The sequence below is a fragment of the Dipodomys merriami genome, unplaced genomic scaffold, assembly GCF_024711535.1.
Source record: "Dipodomys merriami isolate MVZ:Mamm:240054 unplaced genomic scaffold, mDipMer1.0.p SCAF_7, whole genome shotgun sequence".
Classification (NCBI taxonomy): domain Eukaryota; kingdom Metazoa; phylum Chordata; class Mammalia; order Rodentia; family Heteromyidae; genus Dipodomys; species Dipodomys merriami.
Window position 1 is genome coordinate 46,311,479 of NW_027206290.1, and position 23,741 is coordinate 46,335,219.

Genomic DNA, 23,741 nt, shown 5'->3' on the forward strand with positions numbered 1-23,741 from the left:
AAGAATTAGTGCTTAAAGATTTTTGAGATGACAAGCCAGGAAGATCCTGGTCAAGGAAATCAGAGCTCAGATTCCAATGCTTTTTCAACTCTTCTCCACCTTTAAGCCTAAATAAAATGATTTGACCTCCCAACTATCTAAGATGATCAAAACCAAGAAAATTTTGGAGAAGATATCACAGCCCAAAACAACCTAAGAAGACATGAAGAATGAATGCAAGGTTGGGATCCTGGGACAGAAAGAGAAAAATACAAATGTATTTAGTTAATTGTGATGCACCAAACTCATTCTTTTTACAAGTGACTTAACTTCACATTAACGATAAGGGAAACCACGTGAATATAATTGATCTTTATGAACCACCTTTGCCAATTTTCTGTTTTTGTTTTGGTTTCTTTTGGTTGGTCATGGGCCTGAACTCTGGGCCTGGGCACTGTCCCTCAGCTCTTCAGCTCAAGGCTAGTGCTCTACCACTTGAGACACAGCGCCACGTCTGGCTTTTTTCTGCTTATGTGGTTCTAAGGAATCAAACCCAGGGCCTCATGCATGCAAGGCAAGCACTCTACCACTGAGCCACCTTCCCAGCCCCCTTTGGCAATTTTCTATATAACTAACACCTGTTTACAAATTTTAAAGTATTTTCTAAACGGACACCTGTAGCAGCACTTCCTTCACTAGATTGTTGTGGAATTTGGTGGCCAAATGCAGGCTCAGCACTTGGCACATAATAAGGGAGGCCTGGTGACAGTGGCTCACACCTGTAATCCTAGCTAGCTGAGATGTAAGGATCGCGGTTTGATGCCAACTTGGGGGAGGAAAGTCTGTGAAACTTACCCTGCTCCCGATGGCCCTGGGGCTTGAACTCAGGGCCTGGACGCCACCCTTCAGGTTCTTTTGTTCAAGGCTAGCAATCTGCCACTTGAGCCTCAGCGCCACTTCCGGTTTCCTGGTGGTTAATTGGAGATTAAAGTCTCACAGACTTTCCTGCCCAGGCTGGCTTTGAACTGCAATACTCAGATCTCAGCCTCCTGAGTAGCTAGGATTACAAGTGTGAGCCACCGGCACCGGGGCCCGAGAAACCTTTTTTTTGGGGGGTTGAGGGGTGGGAGAGTCAGTTGTGGAGCCTGAGGTGTGGTCCTGGGCGCTGTCCCTGAGCAGTTTTGCTCAAGGTTAGCACTCATCACTTTGAGCCATAGCGCTACTTCCCGTTTTATGATGGTTAATTGGAGATGTCTCATGGGGACTTTCCTGCCCGGGCTGGCTTTGAGCCGCGATCCTCAGATCTCAGCCTCCTGAGTAGATAGGATGACAGGCGTGAGCCACCGCCGCCCGGACCGTGAAACTTACCTGCAGTTTATCACCCAAAAAGCCAGAAATGGATCTGTGGCTAAAGTAGAGAGCGCTAGCCTTGAACAAAAAGCTCATGGTGGGCGCCCTGGCCCTGAGTGCAAGCCCAGGACCAGCACACCAAAATAAGTGGGAGAAAAATGAGAGTGGGGGGCAACAAGCTCAAGTAGCTGTAACCCCCCTGTCCATCACCTTGACAATAAACATAATAAATGATCTAAAAGATAAAACAAATGTGAGAGACCCCGGGACCGCGGGCCCCACCCTCGCTTGTTCCACTCGGACACGCGGAGTAAGCACGCCCACTCACTCAAGTCCTAATAGGGGATCCGCACTTCCGGCTTGACGCGCGCTCACGCACTTCCGGGGTCCGGGCGCGTAGAGACGCCGACGCGGGGCGGGGCCAAGCCGCAGTTCCCACGCCGGGCGGCCCTCGCGGCTGGCCACGCCCCGGAAGTGCTCTTCCCCTGGACACTGTGGGGCGGAAGCTGTGTGTGGCCTGGACCTTGGCTCTACCTCAGGGAGAGACGCTGTAGCTGTTGCTAGACGACCGGCACTCTTCCCCGTCACTTCCTCAGCTCGCCGTCGTCCCGCTCCTCAGGCCGGAACCGGGGGACCCGGAGCCGGGGTGGGCTCTTAGTTGCTCGACGAGTTCTCAAGACCCCGGCCAGCCCGGCGGCGGGAGACAGGGCCACGCCACCTGCAGGGAAGAACCCGAGCCGAGGCGGGAAGATGGCTGCAGACAAGCTTGCAGGTGGGGCGCTGGCCGTGGGGGCGGCGGGCACCGGCGTGGACGCGGCCCTGGGCGCGGAGGGGCTGAGCACATCCACTAGGTCGGTTTGAAGCGGCGCTGTGGCTCGAGTGGTAGAGGGCTAGCCTGGAGCAAAAGGAGCTCAGAGCCGAGCCGGGTGGCTCACGCCTGTAATCCTGGCTACTCACGGGGCTGAGATCTGAGGATCGCGGTTCAAAGCCAGCCCGGGCAGGGAGGTCCGTGAAATCCCTTACCTCCAATACACCACCAGAAAACCGGAAGTGGCGCTGTGGCTCAAGTGGTAGAGCGTTCGCCTGGAGCTGAAGAGCTGAGGGACAGTGCCCAGACCCAGTGTTCAAGCCCCAGGGCCGACTGAAAAAAAGATAGAAAAGGAAAAAGAAATAAACGTCAGTGGGACTAATGCTTTTATTTTCCTTATTGCATGTTTATACACTTTCCAAGTTTCTACAAGGAACAGTATTAACTTTATAATTAGTTTTTTAAAAATGTTCTATGCATTAGCTTGTAACTGCTGCCTTCTTACTAGACAGTGTATGCACAAAATTCTACGATGTGTCTTTTATCTATCCAAAAGCAATATCCATTGCTTAGAGGTAGAAGACTGCTTACCCATAAGCTTGACTTTGCTTTTCCTATGGCCTAAAGAACATGGCTGGGGTCTGGGAAGGTGGCTCAGTGGTAGAGCGCTTGCCTTGCATGCATGAGGCCCTGGGTTCGATTCCTCAGCACCACATAAGCAAAAAGAAAAAAGCCAGAAATGGCGCTGTGGCTCAAGTGGTAGAGCGCTAGCCTTGAGCTGAATAGCTGAGGGACAGCGACCAAGCCCAGAGTTCAGCCCCCACAACCGGACCCAAAAAAAAAAGAACATGGCTGACCTTGGTAATATTCAGAGCTTTTGCCTCACAAACCTTAATACTCTTTAAGCCAAAAAGTCCTGATTCCAGGACTTGTGTTCAATTGCATCATTTTATCTTCTTGAAAGGGGGAAGTTTGGATCTTTACTAATTGCTGACATATGCCAACTCTGGGCTTCCCAAAGTTCTCAACTTTGGTTCAGAACTTTTGTGAACACTAGTTCTATTCACTAGAATATAGGTTTCTAGGCAGTTATCCAAAATGCACCATTCGTCAGCTGAGGTGGCATAAGCTAGTCTATCTACTTGGGAGGTGGAGATACAAGGATAGTAGTTTGAGGCCACACCAGGCAGAAGTACAATGGCTTTGTTCATTATGCATGCCTGTCATCACCAGTGACAGGGGAAAACATAAATATGACTGCAGTCCAGGCTGTGGTCTGACTCCTGAAATCTTATGTCACTTTTAGGTAGGTATTTAAAATAAAACTTTTAAAAAGTCTTTATTTTTTATTTTTTGGGGTCCAGTTGTGAGCCTGTACTCTGGGCCCTGGGCACTGTCCCTCAGCTCTTCAGCTCAACGCTAGCGCACTACCACTTGAGCCACAGTGCCACTTCCAGCTTTTTTTTCTGCTTATGTGGTGCTGAGAAATCAAACCCAGGGCCTCATGCATGCAAGGCAAGCACTCTACCACTGAGCCACCTTCCCAGCCCTTAAAAAGTCTTTTAAAAAAGTAATCTCTTCCTTCCTCAAAGCCATCTCTATTCTCTCTCCTCCAGTTCCCCAGAGGTTAACCATTGAATATTTGCTGTATATCCTTCCAGACGTCATTCCGTATTCACTAAGATACACATATATGGGTTATATATCTTTACAAAACATGGTATTTGGTTTTATGAGACTAATTTTTTAAAATGTGCTGGTAGCCAGGCCCTGGTGGCTCACGCCTTTAATCCTAGCTACTCAAGAGGCTGAGATCGGAGGATCACGGTTCAAAGCCAGACCGGGCAGGAAAGTCCATGAGACTCTTATCTCCAATAAACCACTCAGAAAACAGGAAGTGGCACTATGGCTCAAGTGGTAGAGCACTAGCCTTGAGCTGAAGAGCTGAGGGACAGCACCCATGCCCAGAGTTCAAGCTGCACCACTGACCTCCAAAAGAAAAAAATGTGCTGATACTGGAGCTTGAATTCAAGGGCTTATGTTCTCACTAGCTTTTTCCATTCATGATTGGTGCTCTGCCACTGGAACTGTATATTAATTGATACTTTTTGCTAGCTAATTGGCAATAAGAATCTCATAGATTAGTCTGCTTGGGCTGACTCCAAACCACAATCCTCAGATCTCAGTCTCCTGAGTAGCTAGGATTACAGACATGAGCCACTGGTGCCCAATTCTTGTTCCTTTTATTTACAAGATTCAGGGTTTTTTTAGTGTCTTGCTGCATAGTCCCATCTGGCCTCCAACTTGTGATCCTCTTGCCTTAGGCTTCCAAGTGCTAAAAATAACAGTATGTTTCAACATGCCTGGGAAGGCATGGATATTTTTTCACATCAGATCATGTAGGCCTTTTTTTTTTCTTTATTTTTTTCGATACTGGGGATCCAACCCTGATACTTGCAAATACTAGTCAACTGTCCTCCCACTGAGGACAGGGCTATCTTCATAGCCCTTTTTTTTTTTTTTTTTTTTTTTTTTGTCGGTCGTGGGGCTTGAACTCTGGGCTTGGGCGCTATCCCTCAGCTCTTCAGCTCAAGGCGAGCGCTCTACCACTTGAGCTACAGCGCCACTTCCGGTTTTTCTGGTGGTTTATTGGAGATAGGAGTCTCACGGTCTCTCCTGCCCGGGCTGGCTTTGAACCGCGATCCTCAGATCTCAGCCTCCTGAGTAGCTAGGATTACAGGCGTGAGCCACCAGCGCCTGGCTTTCATAGCCCTTTTAAACTTATTTATTCTTTCTGTTTTGTTTGATTTGGTTTTTTGTCTCAATATGGGTACCTAGTCTGGTCTTGAATTCTTGTATTCAAGGGATTCTCCTGCCTTAGCCTTCCACACAAGCAGTATTATTTATTGTTTCAATTTTATTTCCTCCTCTTTATGCAAGTTTCTAGTGTTTGAGAAACACTAGAAATGAATGACCTTGGCCGTTTAGGCTATCCTTAAAGAGGAGAACAGAAGGTTGTTGAGGATAAAGGAACTTTATATAGTCCATTCTTTTTTTTTTTTTTGCCAGTCCTGAGGTTTGAACTCAATACCTGGGTACTGTCTCTGAGCTTCTTTTCCTCAAGGCTAGCATTTTACCACTTGAGCCACAGCGCCCTTTCTGGCTTTTTCTATTTATGTGGTATTGAGGAATCAAACCCAGGGCTTTATACATTCCAGGCAAGCACTCTACCACTAAGCCACATTCCTAGCCCCTCTAGACCATTCTTAGAAAACTGATATGGAAGGATGAGCTTCCCAATGGTCTTAGGAGGTGTAGGATGTGGGGCAGGCTTGTAACAGATGAAACAGAACATTGGGACAGAAAACTGGAGAAGCATTCTACTCGCTTCTGCCCCAGTCTGACTCCATATTTTGTTTTGTTTTCCAGTACTAGAGTCTGGGTACTGTCCCTTAGGTTTTTTGTTCATGCTTAGAGCTCTAGGCACTGTACCACTTGAGCCGCACCTCCACTTCCAGCTTTTTGGTGGCTATTTGGAGATAAGAATCTCCTGGATTTGTCTTTGTGGGCTGTCTTCAAACTATAGTCATCAGATCACAGCCTCCTGAGTAGTTAGGATTACAAGCATGAGCTACTAGCTCTACTCTGACTTTATGTTGGCAGACTTGTAAAAGGAGAAGGGAAAAGTGGAGCAAGTGAGCAGAGGAACTCTATGGGGAATTTCCCAGCAAGTGTCTGGAATATAGAGAAGTTATAGACACTAGTACAGATTTTACCTTCAGTGCTTCCTGGATATCCTTGAGCAAGTTATTTACGCCAAGTTGTAGTTTCCATGTTGGTGACGTTATTTACGTGTCTTGTTAGTTGGAATGTTTAATTTTTTTTAATTTTTTATTAGTCATGAGACTTGAACTCAGGTGTGAGTACTATTCCTGAGCGATTCGCTCAAGGCTAGCACTCTACCACTTTGAGCCTCTGTGAAACTTCCAGTTTTGGGTGGTTGGTTTGGGCACTGGTGGCTCATGCCTACAATCCTACCTACTCAAGCAGCTAAAATCTGAGCATTGTGGTTTGATCTGAGGATCATGATTCAAAGCCAGCCTGGGCAGTAAAGTCTGTTGAGACTATTGTCTCCTCCAATAAATCATAGAAAAAGCCAGTAGTGGTGTAGTGGCTCAAGTGGTAGAGTGCTAGCCTTGAGCAAAAAGGAGCCCAGGGGCAGCACCCAGGTCCAGAATTCAAGCTCTGTGACTGGCAAAAAAGAAAAAAAGTCACAGACTTTCCTGCCTGGGCTGGCTTTGAACCACAATCCTTAGATCTTAGCCTCCTGAGTAACTAGGATTATAGGCATGAGCCACTGGCTGTTTCTTCTTATTCTTCCCAGTAATTAATAAATGTCTGATTTCTCTGGGAAAGAGGTGCATGATTCAAATCGCACTGTTTGGTGAAAGAGGTTTTATATTAATAAGAGCAAAGAAAAAACAAGAGTCTGAGCCAGCCACTTGAAAAGGAGGAAGTAAAGAAGCTGGGAAGTGTGCACCTCCTGAGGTCTTCCATTCTCTTTTCATTCGTATACCTCAGGCTTAGGACAAACTTCCCTGGGGACACTATGGCACTCAAATGTTGAGAAGCAAATCTGCTAGAATTTGAGACTGGTTGTTGGCATGGTGAACCTAGGCCACCGGTCTTACAGCTTTTTGTTTCAGTCCAATTGGAGGATTAAAGTGAAGATTCAATGAGTTAATAAACCTTCTGAAGTGTTTCCAGTCTGCCTGACAGATAGTACCCAATAAATTTTAACGGCTGTTGTTATTGTGATAGTGACTCAGAAATCATGAGTAATGTGGGATGGGAAGCACATAGTATGATAAACTAGAACCTGGCCTGTAGAAGAGGCTGGAAGGAATAGTGCTTGTTCCAAAGCTGTAGGAAGGTTTACATTTGGGGTCCTGTTTGCTCAGGACTTTGCATGCTTGCTTCCTTCCTTGTCATAATTTAGATCCTCAGAACTTCTGAAACCAACCTTACCTCCCAGCCTGGCTTCACTCTATCATAAATACATAAGTGGATAGTTTTATGGAGCATAGCATTATTCAGATTGGAATTACGTGTTTAAATTCTGTCTCCTTGAGGAATCTTTAGTTTCATGAATGCTGGAACCCTGCGTATAACTCACATCTCTATAGCATATATAGCAGTTTTAGTCTCTTAGGTGTTTTATTAAATAAATGACCAGTATTAAAAAAAATAAGCTGAGCGGAATGACTCATGCTTATAATCCCAGCTACTTGGAAGATAGAAAATGTTCTCTGTTTAAGATGAGTCTAGGCAAAAAGTTAATGATACCCACGATCTCAGTAAGCCAGGTATAGTGGTTTGTGCCTCCAGTCCCAGCCACCTGGGAACACTGGGCTAGGGTCTGAAGCAGGTCTTGGTCTATAAACTCAAGACCTTATCTGAAAAGTAAAGCAAGAGCAGCACTGATGGCTCATGTTTGTAAGAATTGCTTTTCAAAGCCAAATGGCTTCAGCAGCAAAGCCTGTGATTCTTCTTACCAGTTAGCCACCAAAAAGCTGGAAGTGAAGCTGTGCCTCAGAGTGGTAGAGCAAAAAAGCTCAAAACAATAGAGTTCAAGTCCCAGTCCAACAGCAGAGTTCAAGTTCCTAGTACCAGTACAAAAATAAAAATATAGCAAAGAAGGCTTACAGGTTTGGCTAAATTAGTAGAGCCCCTGCTTAACAAGAGAGAGTCCCTGATAGGAAACCCCATAACATCTCTTCCCCCAAAAGATCATTTTTGGAGAGCCTGTAGGGTGATGTTGATGGTAGTGGTGTGGCCAAGGTAGGGGACAAGAATGATCTACCATTCGTCGCGTCCATTGCTACATCTGTTGACGGTTTGGATGCAAACATCTATTAACAGAAGGTTGTTTGAGGTTACTGAATTTGCATTGGAAGGAATCCTGTAAGTCATTTCATATTGACCCTTGTTTTACTACATAAGGAAACAGATTTTCAACAGTTCCCCAGTCTCAGGTCATCTATTTATTATCAGAAAGAACATTAGGATTTTAGTTGTCATTTTAATCTCAGTCATTGTTTCTGTCTCACTGTGCAACCCCCTTCCGTTTCTGTGTTGAAAACATAGCCTCTCCATCTTGTTGCATGTTGGGGCTTATTCTGCAAATACATGTCAGTTACTTTTCTACATATAGTTGTTTTTTGGTTTTTGGTTTTTTTGGTTGGTCATGGGGCTCGAACTCTGGGCCTGGGCACTGTCCCGCCGCTCTTCAGCTGAAGGCGAATGCTTTACCACTTGAACCACAATGCCACTGGCTGGCTTTGAACTGCGATCTTCAGATCTCAGCTTCCTGAGTAGCTAAGATTACAGGGGTTAGCCACCAGCGCCCAGCTTACATATACTTTTTTTTTGTTTTTATTTTTGTCAGTCATGGGGCTTCAACTCTGGGCCTGGGTGCTGTCCTTCAGCTCTAAAGCTCAAGGCGAGCGCTCTACCACTTGAGCCACAGCGCCACTTCCACTTTTCTGAGCAGTTTATTGGAGATAAGAGTCTCACACAGACTTTCATGCCCGGGCTGGCTTTGAACCTCAGTCCTCAGATCTCAGCCTCCGGAGTAGCTAGGATTACAGGCGTGAGCCACTTGTGCCCGGCTGAGCTTCTTTTGCTCAAGGATAGCCCTTAACCACTTGAACCACAGCACCACTCCCAGCCTTTTCTGTTAATGTTGTACTGAGGAATTCAACCTATGGCTTCATGCATGCTAGGCAAGTATTCTACTACAACGCCACATTCCCATCCTCTATATATAGTTTTACTAACAGCTTCTAATTTCAGAAAGGGATTTCCTAGCCGGGCGCTGGTGGCTCACGCCTGTAATCCTAGCTACTCAGGAGGCTGAGATCTGAGGATCGCGGTTCAAAGCCAGCCCGGGCAGGTGAGACCGTGAGACTCCTATCTCAAATAAACCACCAGAAAACGGGAAGTGGCGCTGTAGCTCAAGTGGTAGAGCGCTCGCCTTGAGCTGAAGAGCTGAAGGACAGCGCCCAGGCCCAGAGTTCAAGCCCCATGACCGACAAAAAAAAAAAAAAAGAAAAAGAAAAGGATTTCCTATCTGTGTTTTAGAGGGCTTTGTTTTCTAGGCTGGAGAACAATTTTGTGCAGAGAAAAGAAAAATCCCTATATAAATAAGAAATTCAAAAACCAGTAGGTTTTTGTTTGGTTTGTTTTGTTTTTGTCTTTTTTTTTTTTTAAAGTTCTCCAGAATCTGGCATTGTTTCTTGGATATGTGGGACTCTCTGTGTTGCTGAATGAAACAGCATTCTCAGCCTGGACTTTCTGGTCAATAGCCTGGGTCCTTCCTCTAATTGGGCAAGTTTTCAGGGGACTGACTATGCTGATTAGCTGATACTGAGATAGCAATTAGGGGCTGAGGTGACTCAGAAATAGAGCAGGTACCTAACATGCTTGAAGCAGGAGTTCCATCCACAGCACCACAAAGAAAGAGAGAAATAGGGATAAATCTTTGTAGTACTTTGGCTTTTAAATACCTGTAAACCTTGTGTTTGCAGATCAGGGAATGGAGAAGCATGAAGGGACAGGCCAGTCTTCCGGGATCACTGATCAGGAGAAGGAGCTGTCCACTGGGGCTTTCCAGGCTTTCACGGTAAGTGACTTCTCTTTCACTATAGTGAATTCATAAATTTATAATTTTTGCCCTGTTATAATTCAGAGTTTAGAAAGGTTTCATTTGGGGGGGGGGGGAGGGGAGTTGGTCCTGGGGCTTGAACTCTGGGCTTGGATGCTGTCCCTGCACTCTTCAGCTCAAGGCGAGTGCTCTACTGCTTGAGCCACAGTGCCACTTCCGGTTTTCTAGTGGTTTTATTGGAGATGAGTCTCACGGACTTTCCTGCTGGGGCTGGCTTTGAATCTTGATCCTCAGATCTCAGCCTCCTGAGTAGCTAGGATTACTGGCGTGAGCCACCGATGACCGGCTGAAAGGTTCATTTTAAGATTTAAGAAAAACGTTTTTTCAAACTTAAATATGGTGAAAGGAATGGAAAGACTTTGAACCATTTGCAAGTTTGTGTTTTCATAAACATGTTTTAACTTTCACGCTGTTGTTTTTTGAGTCTTTAAATTTAGATTTGTAAATGTGTGGGTCAGTCTTTCCATTTCTCTACTCTGTTCAGTGTCTTTAAATGTATTTTAAAGGGGACTCAAAGTTTATCAGAATTTCAACTATTCTGGCACTAAAGAATATGGGAAGGCCAGGTGCTGGTGCCTCACGCCTGAAATCTTAGGTACTCTGAAAGCTGAGAACTGAGCATCATAGTTCAAAGCCAGCATGGGCAGGAAACCCTTATCTCCAATTTACCACCTAAAAACTGGAAGTAGAGCTGTGGCTCAAAGTGGTAGAGCATTAGCCTTGAGCACCTGCACCCAGCACCCAACACTCATGCCCACTACCAGCAACAACAGAAAGAATATGGCTAGGATAAGAATCCTAGCCTACGTTGGTGGCTCAAGCCTATAATCCCAGCTACTTGGGAAGCAGGGATTGGGGAGATCTTAATTCAAGACCAACTCCTGAAAGTTAGAGACTCAGTCTGTCAACCAACAAACTAGGTGTGGTGGTATGTGCCTGCTATCCAACTGTTAGGAGGCATAAATAGAAGGGCTAAGATCCCAAACCAGCCCTGGACAGAAAATCAGCCCTATTCAAAAGATAACTAAAGCAAACAAGAGCTGTGGGTAGATCACTTCTTAGCAAGCAGAAGGCCTTGAGTTCAAACTCTTACTTGTTTATTAAGCTATGTACATATAAGCAGAAGAATTTAATATGTATTCAAAGTATATTTGGTAGAAATTAAAATTTGGAGTAATAGTTTACCCTTTCTTGTCTAGCCTCTGCTATTTATACCTGCTAGATGCACATATAGATGCATCATAGATATAGATATATCCATCAATGTCAGAGTTGAGTCTTAGAAACAAACATCATGGTTGTGGGACTTGAACTCAGGGTCTGGGTGCTGTCCCTGAACTTGTCTGCTCAAGGCTAGCACTTTACTACTTTTGAGTCACATCTTATTTCCAGTTTTCTTATTTTTAATTTTTTAATTTTTTTAATTTTTTATTTTTTTTACTTCCAGTTTTCTGGTGGTTAATTGGAGATAGGGGTCTCAGGAACTTTCCTGCCCAGGCTGACTCCAAACATAGATCCTCAGATTTCAACCTCCTAAAAGAGAAAAATCCTACTCTTTTGAGTAGCTGTGATTATAGGCATGAGCCACCAGGTCCTGGCAACAGTTTTTTTAATTATCCAAAGTATTGCTTTACCTAGTGACTTCACTTAGTATGCTTAGAGAAACTCTGTATAAGAATCTTGAGCTGGGAAGGTGACTCAGTGGTAGAGCGCTTGCCTTGCATGCCTGAGGCCCTGGGTTCCATTCCTCAGCACCACATAAGCAAAAAGAAAAAAGCCGGAAGTGGTACTGTGGCTCAAGTGGTAGAGCGCTAGCCTTGAGCTGAAGAGCTAAGGGACAGTGCCCAGGCCCAGAGTTCAGGCCCTACTACCGGACCCAAAAAATAAAAGAATTTTTAGGAGCCAGGTGCTGGTGGCTCACACTTGTAATCCTAGCTACTGAGGAGGCTGAGATCTGAGGATCATGGTTCAAAGCTATCTGGGGCATGAAAGTCAGTGAGACTCTTATCTCCAGTAAGCCACCAGAAAACTGGAAGTGGCGCAGTGGCTTAAGTGTTAGAGCACCAGCCTTGAGCTGAAGAGCTGAGGGACAGCGCCCAGGCCCAGAGTTCAAGCCCCATGACCCACCAAAAAAAAAAAAAAAGGAAAAAGAAAGAATCTTTAAGGTAAAGATGAGGGCTGGGAAGGTGGCTCAGTGGTAGAGCGCTTGCCTTCCATGCCTGAGGCCCTGGGTTCGATTCCTCAGCACCACATAAGCAAAAAGAAAAAAGCCGGATGTGGTGCTGTGGCTCAAGTGATAGCCTTGAGCTGAAGAACTGAGGGACAGCACCCAGGCCCAGAGTTCAGGCCCCACGACCAGATGCAAAAAATAAAAAATAATAAGGTAAAGATGAATAAAATATATTTGGAAATGGAAATGATGTATTGTTCTAAAGCTGGTGTGTAATGTTGTGTGTGTATATGTATTTTTTTGTTTTCTTTTTAGTCTGGAAATTATGATGCCTGTCTGCAACACCTTGCCTGTCTACAAGATATAAACAAAGACGATTATAAAATAATTTTGAATACAGCAGTAGCTGAGTTTTTTAAAAGTAATCAGACAACAACAGATAATTTGAGACAAACACTTAACCAGCTGAAGAATCAGGTGATGAATGAATTTATAAAAAATTGTGTTGATTTATAAACGATGTTAAGCAAAATAATATGATTTGTTGTCTATAATTTCTAATATGTGTGAAACACTTCTTATTAATTTTATTGGCATAAAGTTATTTCAAGAAGCAAGGTATATTACATGTGGTTTATTGCCTATCTAATTTTTAATTAACTAGAACAGAATGAGCTACCAAATCTGAATCAAAACATCAAAAAATTTAATAAGTCACTGTGACTTATTGTACAATTCTATGTGTTACCTGGAATTATGGAATGGATGTGAAATTTAGAGGGTGTATATAACTTTAATATGTAAATGTCGTTAGTTCTAAAATGCAAAATATTTGGACTTTTTTCTTTTAGTATAGATGTTATAGATGTTATAGTTGTAGAAAAGTTGATTCTAACTTCCAATATGACAGTGTCTATGTACTTTTTTTGTTGTTGTTATTTACAAACACACTCTTTTTTTCTTTTTTTGCCAGTACTGAGGCTTGAACTCAGGGCCTGGGCACATCCCTGAGCTTCTTTTGCTCAAGGCTAGCACTCTACCACTTCAGCCACAGCACCACTTCCAGCTTTTTCTGTTTATGTGGTACTGAGGAAATCAAACCCAGGGCTTCATGCATGGTAGGCAAGCACTCTACCACTAAGCCACATTCCCAGCTCCTGTTGTTTTTAGTTTTGTCACAGAATCTTGTAGGTCGCCCAGGGTAGACTCTAATTTGAGAGCTTCCTGCCTCAGCTTCAACCTTGAATGCTAGGATTATAAACTGACATGCATTACCATATTTCATATTTCACATATGGGAACAAACCTTGAAAATATACTTTCTAGCCTGGTCTTAGACAACATAATTAAGATTTCTGTTTTGATCTAGGTGCTTTGATCTTAGCTGCTTATGAGGCTGAGACCTGGAAGATCATAGTTTCAAAAGCCAGCCTGGGTTATTGAGATTCCTTGTGTGTGTGTCTGTGCGTGCGTGTGCGTGTGCGTGTGCGTGTGTGTGTTGTTTGTTTGTTTTTGGTCAGTTGTGGGCTTTAAACTTGGGGCCTGGGTGCTGTCCCTGAGCTCTTTTGCCGAAGGCTAACACTCTATACCACTTTGAGCCACAGAACCACTTCTGGTTTTCTGGTGGTTAATTGGCGACAGTAGTCTCACGGAATTTCCTGCCCAGTCAGGCTTTGAACAATGATCATTAGATCTCAGCCTCCTGAGTATCTGGAATTAAAAGCCTGCGCCACCATCACCCAGCTTTCATCTCCAATTAATGAGGAAAAAATTGTGGCTTAAGTGCTTGGAGAGCCTACTAAGCAAGCAGTCCATAGTGGAGCAGGAGGCCCCTAAGTTCATGTCCTGGTGTTAGCAAATGAATCAATAAATAATTGAATAAATAAATTTCTGCTCTAGTTTTCTTATTTATAAAATGGTAATATTTGTTCCGGAGGTATGAGGTTTTAACATAGTAAATCTGTCATGTAAGTGATTAACTATTTTTTGTTTTTTTGAGACAGAGTCTTGCTTTGTAGTCCAGGTTTGCCTGCAACCTGAAATCCTCCTGCCTAAGTCTCCTGTAGCACACTGCAATTCCCAGCTTTATTATTTCAATTTTGTGTTAGGTATCGGTCGTGGGCCCTGCACTCTGGGCCTGGCCACTGTCCCTCAGCTCTTCAGCTCAAGGCTAGCGCTCTACACTTGAACCACAGTACCACTTCTGCTTGTTTCTGTTTAATGTGGTGCTGAGGAATCGAACGCAGGGCCTCATGCATGTGAGGCAAGCACTCTACCACTGAGCCACCTTTCTAGCTCAATGTGTTTTTTTGGTTTTCATTTTTGTTTTTTTGTCAGTCGTGGGGCTTGAACTCTGGGTCTGGGCATTGTCCCTCAGCTCTTCAGCTCAAGACGAGCACTCTACCACTTGAGCCACAACACCACTTCTGGTTTTCTGGTGGTTTACTGGAGATACTGAGTTTTCTTCCCTGGGCTGGCTTTGAACTGCAATCTTCAGATCTCAGCCTCCTGAGTAGCTAGGATTACAAGCATGAGCCAAGTTTTTTTGTTGTTGTTGTTTGGGTCCAATCATGGGGCTTGAACTCTGGGCCTGGGTGCTGTCCCTCAGCTCTTCAGCTCAAGGCTAGCGCTCTACCACTTGAGCCACAGCGCCACTTCCGGCTTTTTTCTTTTTTGCTTATGTGGGGCTGAGGAATCGAACCCAGGGCCTCAGGCATGCAAGGCAAGCGCTCTACCACAGAGCCACCTCCCCAGCCCTGAGCCAAGTTTTTTTTAAACGTACATTCAGCATAACTTTTTTTTTTTTTTTTTAGTACTGGGGTTTTAACTGAGGGTTTCACACTTACATGGCTTGCTGAGCTAGCAGTCTACTACTTGAGCCATGCCTGCTGTGTGTGTGTGTGTGTGTGTGTGTGTGTGTGTGTGTGTGTGTGTGTGTGTGTGTGTGTGTGTGTGTGTGTGTGTGTGTGTGTGTGTGTGTGTGTGTGTGTGTGTGTGTGTGTGTGTGTGTGTGTGTGTGTGTGTGTGTGTGTGTGTATGGGGCTTGACTCGGCCTCATCCTCTCACTTGACCTTTTCGCTCACTGTTGGCTCTACCTCTTGAACCAAGCCTTCGGTCTTTTTGCTGGTTAATTGGAGATATACTCTTGAAGACTTTTCTGTTTGGGCTGGCTTTGAATCACGGTCTTCATATCTCAACCTCTCGAGTAGCTAGGATTACAGATATAAACTACTAGCACCTGCTTTTGCTGGTTATTTTGGAGAAGTCTGGTAGACTTTTCCTCCTTTTCTGGCTCTAACTGCCATCTTCAAAATCTCAGACTCCTGAGTTAGCCAGGGTTACAGACATGGCTTTCATAATTTAAAAATAATTTATTTTAACAGTACTAGGGTTTGAACTTGTCTTCATGCTTGATAGACAGGTACTCTAATCTTTTTTTTTTTTTTTTTTTTGGTCAGTCGTGGGCTTTCACAACCAACAACAACAAAAAAAAAAAGAGTTAAAGCAAAAGTTGCAAAGGTACTCTAATCTTGAGCCACAGCCCTACCCCTTTTTGCTCTGTTGTTTTGTTGTTCTTTTTTTTTTTTTTTTTTTTTTTTGAGATAAGGTCTCACTGTTTGCCCTGGGTGGCCTGGACCATCAATCCTCTTGGTGTGACCTGACATAAATGGGAGGCACATCACTGTGCCCAGCTTATTGTGTTGAAATGGGGCCTTGCAATCATTTTTTGCTTAGGCTGACCTGGAACTGCAAGCCTCTTGTCTTGATTTTAGCCTTCCACATAACTGGGATGAGAAGTATTTACTACTGTGTCCAGCTATAGGCTGAGATGGCATCTTAATACCTTTTTGCCTGGGCTGATTTCTATCTATGATCCTCTTGGTCTTTGCCTCCTCAGTAGGATTATAGATGTAAGTCACTACACATTGTCATTTTTTGCTTTTTTTTTTTTTTTTGTCATTCATGGAGCTTGAGCTCAGGGCCTGGGCGCTGTCCCTAAACTCTTCAGCTCAGGGTAAGCACTCTACCACTTGAGCCACAGCACCACTTTGGTTTCCTGAGTGGTTTATTGGTGATACGAATCACGGCCTTTCTTGCCTGGGCTGGCTTTGAACCATGATCCTCAGATCTCAGCCTCCTGAGTAGCTAGGATTACAGGTGTGAGCCACCAGCACCTGGCTTTATTTTGTTTTTCTTGGTACTTGCAATTTAACTTAGAGCCTTGAACTTGCTGGGCAAATGTTCTACCACTTTGAGGTATATTTGAGTTATAGCATAACTTTTTTTGGAGGGAGACAGTATTGGAATTTGCATTCATAGCGTTGCTCTTGTAAAGCAGACATGATACCACTTAAGACACACTTCAAGGCCCATGCATAACTTTGTTTTTAGTCAGTTGTGGGGCTTCAACTCAGGGACTGGGTGATGTCCCTGAGCTTTTCTGCTCAAGGCTAGTGCTCTTCCACTTTGAGCCACAACTTCACTTCTAGTTTTCTGGTGATAATTGGAGATAAAAGTTTCATGGACTTTTCTACCCGGGCTGGCTTCAAACCTTGGTCCTCAGATCTCAGCCTCTTGAGTAGCTAGGACTACAGGTACCTGGCCATGCGTAACATTTTTATGGGAAAAATCATTTTAAGTTTTGCCTACTAACTTCTAGTCGCTTCAAATTCAACTTGTAGTCTCTTCAAATTCATGATAAAAATTTTTTAAAAACCTCATCAGGCTAGGAAGTGAGAATTCCACTCAAAAGCAATGTTGGCAGTTAAAGTAGGAAGGATATCTTCTTAGTGGTAAGGAAAAGAATTACCTTGCCTTGTCCCCTCAAAATACTTAAAAGAAGGCTGGGAAGGTGGTTCAGTGGTAGAGTGCTTGCCTTGCATGCATTAGGCCCTGGGTTCAATTTCTCAGCACCACATACACAGAAAAAGCCAGAAGTGGTACTATGGCTTAAGTGGTTGAGCACTAGCCTTGAGCTGAAGAGCTGAGGGACAGCGCTCAGGCCCAGAGTTCAGGCCCCAAGACTGACAAACAAAATATTTAACTGAGCTGGGCACCGGTAGCTCATGCCTGTAATCCTAGCTACTCAGGAGGCTGAGATCTGAGGATCATGGTTCAAAGCCAGCCCAGGCAGGAAAGGCCATGAGACTCTTATCTCCAGTAAACCACTAGAAAACTGGAAGTGGCGCTCTGGCTCAAGTGGTAGACCACTTACCTTGAGCTGAAGAGCTGAGGGACAGCACCCAAGCCCAGAGTTCAAGCTCCACAACCGACAAAAAGAAAAAAAATACTTAACAGAATCTTATGGTGTGTAAAATAGATGAATGAAATTATTAAACTAGAGAGGTACTATGGAAAATTTAAAAATCTGAATAAAAAAATGTTGAAGTCAGACTTTGGACCACATAGCTACCTTTCCATCTACTCTGGAGGCTGAGGAGGAAGAATCACTTGAGCTTAGGAATTGAAGAACAGCTGAACAATGTAGAGCTGTCTTGAAAGAAAGGTTTAAGGCATGGGAAAGAGGGAAATATGCTGATGTTGGGGATGTAATTGGGGGGTAGGCTGCTTTTCTTGCATGCAGGGGCCCAGAATTGCAAGAAGGAAATGGTGGCCTATGTTCTGTTTATCTATATGAATTTCCTTGCTGTTTATTCCTTATAGTTGTTAGAACACGTTCTCCACTGATTATTTTATAGGTCCACTCAGCTGTTGAAGAAATGGATGGATTAGATGATGTTGAAAACAGCATGTTGTATTATAACCAAGCAGTCATTCTTTATCATCTGCGGCAGTATACAGAGGCTATCTCAGTTGGTGAAAAACTTTATCAGTTCATAGAACCTTTTGGTATGTTATTTGTCAAGTCAAAAGTTTTCTTAGCTGGAGAGATCTAACATCCCAGCTATGCTGGGACAATGGCCCAAGGAGTAAAGCATCTGCTTAGTGAATACAAGGCCCTGAGTTAAAACCTCAGTACATTAAAAAAAAAAAAAAAAAAGTTCCTTCTAACATGCTCTACTGCTTTTACTTAGATAACCTAGTTAGATTCACCTCAGTTTTTTCCAAGTTGGTTTTCACAATATGTAAGAATACATACATTTAGACTAATTACATATCCTTTTGGCACCCTATCCCACCTAAATTTGATGACAACTACTAGAAATATTGGAAGAATAGTGGGAGAAAAACGAAGGCATGGGTAACAATGTTTGACAAAAAATGTCATTACCTTATGTAACTGTAACCCCTCTGTACAACACCTTTACAACAAAATAAAACAAAAGAAAAGAAAAAATATTGGGAAGAATCAGGTGCTGGTCACCTACACTTATACTCTTACCTAATCAGGAGGCTGAGATCTGAGAATTGTGATTTAAAGGTAGCCCAGGCAGACAAATCTGAGAGAATCCTTTCTCTAACCAACGAAAAGCTGGAAGTAAAGGTGTAGCTCAAGTGATAGAATGTCAGCCTTGAGTCAAAAAAGCTAAGTGAGAGTGTGAGTCCCCGAGTTCAAACTCTAGCACGTGTGCATGCATGCATGCACACTCTCGCTCTCACTCACGCGCTCTCTCTCTCTCTTTCTCTCTCACTCAGCACATATTAAGAAGACTTACTACTTTTTCTTTGCTGTCTAAACATTACCTAATGAACTGTGTCCTTTCTCTAATGCATTTAGTAAGGAGCATGTTGGAATCTTAGAAGATAGCATAGTCATTAATTTCTGTTGCCTAACTGAAATGTTTGTATTCAGACATAGTATAGATAGCATAGAACTGATTGCTTCCTGATGTACTTGAGAACAGAGTAGTAAAGATTAGAAAGATTCACACAAGGACTCTTGCTTCACAAGAGCAAGAAGAACTTGCTGAGGGCAGAGAAAGGATGCTTACAAAATAAGCACTTCAACCCTTCAGTAGCAGTTTTAGTTAATTAGATGAAGAATTGGGTCCAGAGAGAGGTATATGTAATTTCTAAGCAGTCTGGGTAACAGTGTGTTCTAGATCTTTATCTCTCTGGTTTTGGTAGGGGTTCTTGTGAGCTTATCTCTGGTCAGGATAAGCAAGTCATTGTCCAGGCAGGGGGTTCATTTTCCTTCCCTCCTGAAAAACATGTTATCAAGTCCTGTCTTTCCTAGATTCCAAGGTAACTGCTGGAAAGAATGAGTCAGGGTAAAGGAAATAGAAAAGGGAGGCAGAGATGCCACACTTTGACCCTTTCAGTTTGTGAGCTCAAGTTAGGAGTCAATGCTTTTCAGCAAAAGCAGTTTAAGAACCTGGTACACAGAGATACTTTTACCCTCCTTAAGTTTATATCCTGATGGGAGAGAAAGTAACACAGTTTTTATTGTGTGGTTGTTGGATGCTGTGAGTTAAAGCTAAAATTGGGTAAGAAGATGGAGATTGGCCCTGGATGTTAAAGGCCTAGGTGAGTTGATATTTGGAAAGCTACCTGAAGGAAGAAGGTGAGTTGTGATTCCTCGAGGAAAACATTGCTGCTGAGACTATCGAAAACAGCATGTGTGAATGTTTTATGCAAAGTGAGGGCCAGTGCTGAGTGAGAGAAGGTAGATTGGCTTGTAAAGCTAGGTGGGGAGGGTAGTAACTGATGAAGTTAGCAGTAGCAAGGGGCAGAGCAGGAGCTGGGGAGGACTTCAGGTCTGAAGTGTACTCTAGGACTGTCATTGTAAAGGATTCTACTCTTTAAATGCTTTTAAAATGTTCTGTTCTGAGTTATAGCAGCTACCTTTTAGACTTTAACTTTTTCATTACAGTTTTTATTTTATCTTCATTTTTTAAAAGGAATGGTCTTATGTCACAACAGGTTACCTGTATTTCCCTCTTAGGAGTCTTAATTTTCTCATAGGTTCTACACCTTGCTTCTTTGAGCTTCCAAAATCAAGCTGTTTCTTTATTCTATTTCTGTGATTGGAAAGGAAGTCTAGTTCATAGAGCATAAGCCTTTTTAGAGATACAGTAGATAGAACTTCAAGACATCCTTTCCTTCATGTAGGTAAAGTAGTCCTGTATTTTACAGGTCAGGCAGGGGAAGTCCAGAAAGTAATTTGTGAACATCAAACATGTAGTAAGAAGCAGAACAAAAACCAGAATTCTGGTTTCTTCCCACCTAAATTAGTATTCCTCATTACATGGACATCTTGTAGATATTTCACAAAGGGTGAGTCAGTAATACCTGGCATGAAAGACCTTGAGACCCTAATAGAATGGCCTTGCTGCCACTTCAGTACACTACTTTCCTTCATGGTTGCACTGGCATGTATCACTTGATGAAACGTTTAAGCTTTGTCCTATAGAGCTTTGCACTCTTTTTAACAATAGTTTGAGGTATATTTTTGACTTGGGATTATGACATTTCTTTTCCTTTTTTTTTCTCACCAGAAGAAAAATTTGCCCAAGCAGTGTGTTTTCTGCTTGTAGACTTGTATATATTAACCTACCAAGCTGAGAAAGCTTTGCATCTTCTGGCTGTCTTAGAAAAAATGATTTCTCAGGGAAATAATAACAAAAATGGAAAAAATGAGGTGAGTGTTCCGGATAATCAAACTAAAATTTAAAAGTATGATTTGTCTTTGTAGTTACAAAATAATTGTCTAAGCCAAGCTGGTGGCTCATGCCTGTAATCCTAGCTACTCAGAAGGCTGAGATCTGAGGATTGCAGTTCAAAGACATCCTGGGCAGGAAAGTCTGTGAGACTCTTATCTCCAATAAACCACTAGAAAACCGGAAATAGCGCTATGGCTCAAGTGGTAGAAGAACTGAGGGCCAGCACCCAGGCCTAGAGTTCAAGCCCTACAACTAACAAAAGTAAAATAAAATGATTGTCTATTAACTGATTTTTGGAGATGTAATTTATAATTCATATAAACTACTTTTTTTTTCAAGGGGGGGTGTATGTGTGTGCTAGTACTGGGGCTGGAACTCAGGGCTTGGGGATGTCCCTTGAGCTATTTGTTCAAGATTAGTGTCACAGCTCCACTTCTGTTTTTTTTTGCTGGCTAATTAGAGACAAGAGTCTCATGGAGGCTGAGAAAGTAGCTTAGTGGTAGAATGCTTGCCTAGTATGCATGAAGCCCTAGGTTCAATTCTTCAGTACCACATAAACAGAAAAAGCCAGAAGTGGCACTGTGGCTCAAATGGCAGAGTGCTAGTTGAGCAAAAGAAACTCAGGAACAGTGCCCAGAGCCTGAGTTCAAGCCCCAGGACTAGACAAGAATTTCATGGAATTCAGTGCCTGGCCTGGCTTCAAACTGATCCTTAGATCTCAGCCTTCTTGAGTGTCTATGATTACAGTCGTGAGACACTAGTAGCTGCAGTTTGTTATTGTCTAAACTCAATAAAAGGCCATTTAGAGTGTACAGGTTAGTTTATTTTTAATATACTTACATAGTTGTAAGCCATTACCACTGTCTGATTCCAGAGTACTTTCATTACCTCAAAAAGAAGCCATGTACTCATCACCATTTCCCCTTGCCACTGACCTGCCTGCCATTGATCTTCCCAGTGCTGCACATTACATACAAATGGAATCAGACAGTATGTGATTATTCCTGACTGGCTTCTTTCACGTAATATGCTGTTTTCAAGCTTCTTCCATATGTAGTATGTGCTTGGTGCTTTTTTTGCGTGTACTTTATCACTTTTGTAGCTGAAAATACTAGGCTATGCCTGACAAAATATGCCATATTTTTAAATCCATTTATCAGTTGGTGGACATTTGGGTTATGTTCCATTTTAGGCTTTATAAATAATGCTACAGTGAATATTCATGTGCTAATTACCATGTGAATATACATTTTTAGTTCTTTGGAGTATATATTTAGGCTTATAATCATGAGTCATAGGGTAACTCCACATTTAACATTAGGAGAAGCTACCAGATAGTTTTCTAAATTAGATCTGCTATTCTACTTTCCCACCATCACTTCATGAAGGTTTTGGGGGGTTTTTTGGTTGTTGGGCTTATCTCTGGTTCTGGGTGCTGTCCCTGAGCTCTTCAGCTCAAGGTGAGTGCTCTCCCACTTGAGCCACAGTGCCACTTCCTATTTTCTGGTGGTTAATTGGAGAGAAGAGTCTCACAAGCCGGGCATTGGTGGCTCACGCCTGTAATCCTAGCTACTTAGGAGGCTGAGATCTGAGGATCACAGTTCAAAGCCAGCTTGGGCAGGAAAATGTGTGAGTCTCTTAACTCCAATAAACCACCAGAAAACCAGAAGAGGTGCTGTGGCTCAAGTGGTAGAGTGTTAGCCTTGAGCTGAAGAGCTGAGGGACAGCATCCAGGCCCAGAGATCTAGCCCATGACCGACAAAAAAAAAGTCTCAGACTGGGAAGGTGGCTCAGTGGTAGAGCACTTGCCTTGCATGCATGAGGCCCTGGGTTCGATTCCTCAGCACCACATAAGCAGAAAAAGCCGGAAGTGGCTCTATGGCTCAAGTGGTAGAGTGCTAGCCTTGAGCTGAAGAGCTGAGGGACAGTGCCCAGGCCCTGAGTTCAGGTCCCATGACCAGCAAAAAAAAAAAAAAATCTCATAGGCCCTTTACTACCCTGCTAGGCTTTGAACTGTGATCCTCAGATCACAGCCTCCTGAGTAGCTAGGATTACAGGCGTGAGCCACCGGTGCCCAGCTCTCATAAAGGTATTTGTTGTTACAGAACAGGGTCTTGAATTCATATCCTGGTTTGCCTTTTTTTTTTTTGGTGCCACTACTAGGGCACTACTGGGTTCTATTCCTTAGCTTTTTTGCTCAATGCTAGTTCTCTAACACTATAATTGGAGATAAGAGTCTCTTGGACTTTTCCTGCTTGAGCTGGCTTTGACCCTTAATTGTCAGATATCAGCATCCTGAGTAGCTAGGATTACAAGTTTGAGCCACCTGTGCCCTGATGCTTTGTCTGTCTTTTTAAAAAGTTTTAGCCATCTTAGTGGGTGTAATGTGGTACATTGTAATAATTTTGCTTTGGATTTGTATTTAAGGGTATATATTGAACATCTTTTCATTTGTAAGAATGTCTTCATGCCAGGTGCCAGTGGCTCATGCCTGTCATCCTAGTTATTCAGGAGGCTGATATCTGAAGATCATGGTTCAAAGCCAGCCCAGGCAAAAAAGCCTGTGAGACTCTTATCTCCAGTTAACTACCAAAAAAGATGTCTTCATTATTACATGTTTGGCATAAAATATTTGAAACACTTTTTAAATATTTTGAGAAAAAGATGTTTCTTTATGAAGATTAAATTACTTTCTCAAGGTTGTACACAATTCCCAGAACAGTTAAAAATAAAACCCTTGCATGTGGCTCCTACTCCCTTAGTACTTTTAGCTAAGCTGTAATATGGTTATTTTTTACTGTTGTACAATATAAACTAATCTGATTTTTCTTTTCAAATGAAGTTCTGAATCAGTTAATTTTGATAATTACTCGGTCAGGAAACAAAAGTCAATGAAGCAGAGAAAGTTTTAAGAAGGCAAAGATATGACCTATTATGAAATGTAGGAAGATATAGACTTTTTTAAACCAAGTCCATCTTTATGATCAGCTGTGAACTTCTCAGAACTAGTTTCCATACTTATGAAGCCTTAATCCCTGAGTGGGTCCTGGGGTTCTGCATTTTGACAATACTCTAGGGTCTGTTAGCTTGCTTAGAAATCAGTCATGGTCAGTTTTGACTGATTTTTTTTTCATCATTCTACAG

At 43.1% G+C, this 23,741-nt stretch overlaps 1 protein-coding gene across 4 annotated transcripts in view; it reads left to right on the forward strand.

Moving 5' to 3' along the window:
* The first annotated feature begins 1,824 nt into the window (after positions 1–1,824).
* Cnot10 (CCR4-NOT transcription complex subunit 10) overlaps positions 1,825–23,741 on the forward strand; it is a 59,919-nt gene continuing 38,002 nt past the window's right edge. For all 4 annotated transcript variants that reach the window (XM_070006496.1, XM_070006493.1, XM_070006495.1 and 1 more), the window contains exons 1-5: positions 1,825–2,101; positions 9,727–9,821; positions 12,349–12,510; positions 17,733–17,883; positions 20,433–20,575. In XM_070006496.1, coding sequence (XP_069862597.1) covers positions 2,080–2,101; positions 9,727–9,821; positions 12,349–12,510; positions 17,733–17,883; positions 20,433–20,575 — 573 coding nt within the window. In that variant the 5' untranslated portion in view covers positions 1,825–2,079. The remainder of the gene's footprint in view (positions 2,102–9,726; positions 9,822–12,348; positions 12,511–17,732; positions 17,884–20,432; positions 20,576–23,741) is intronic.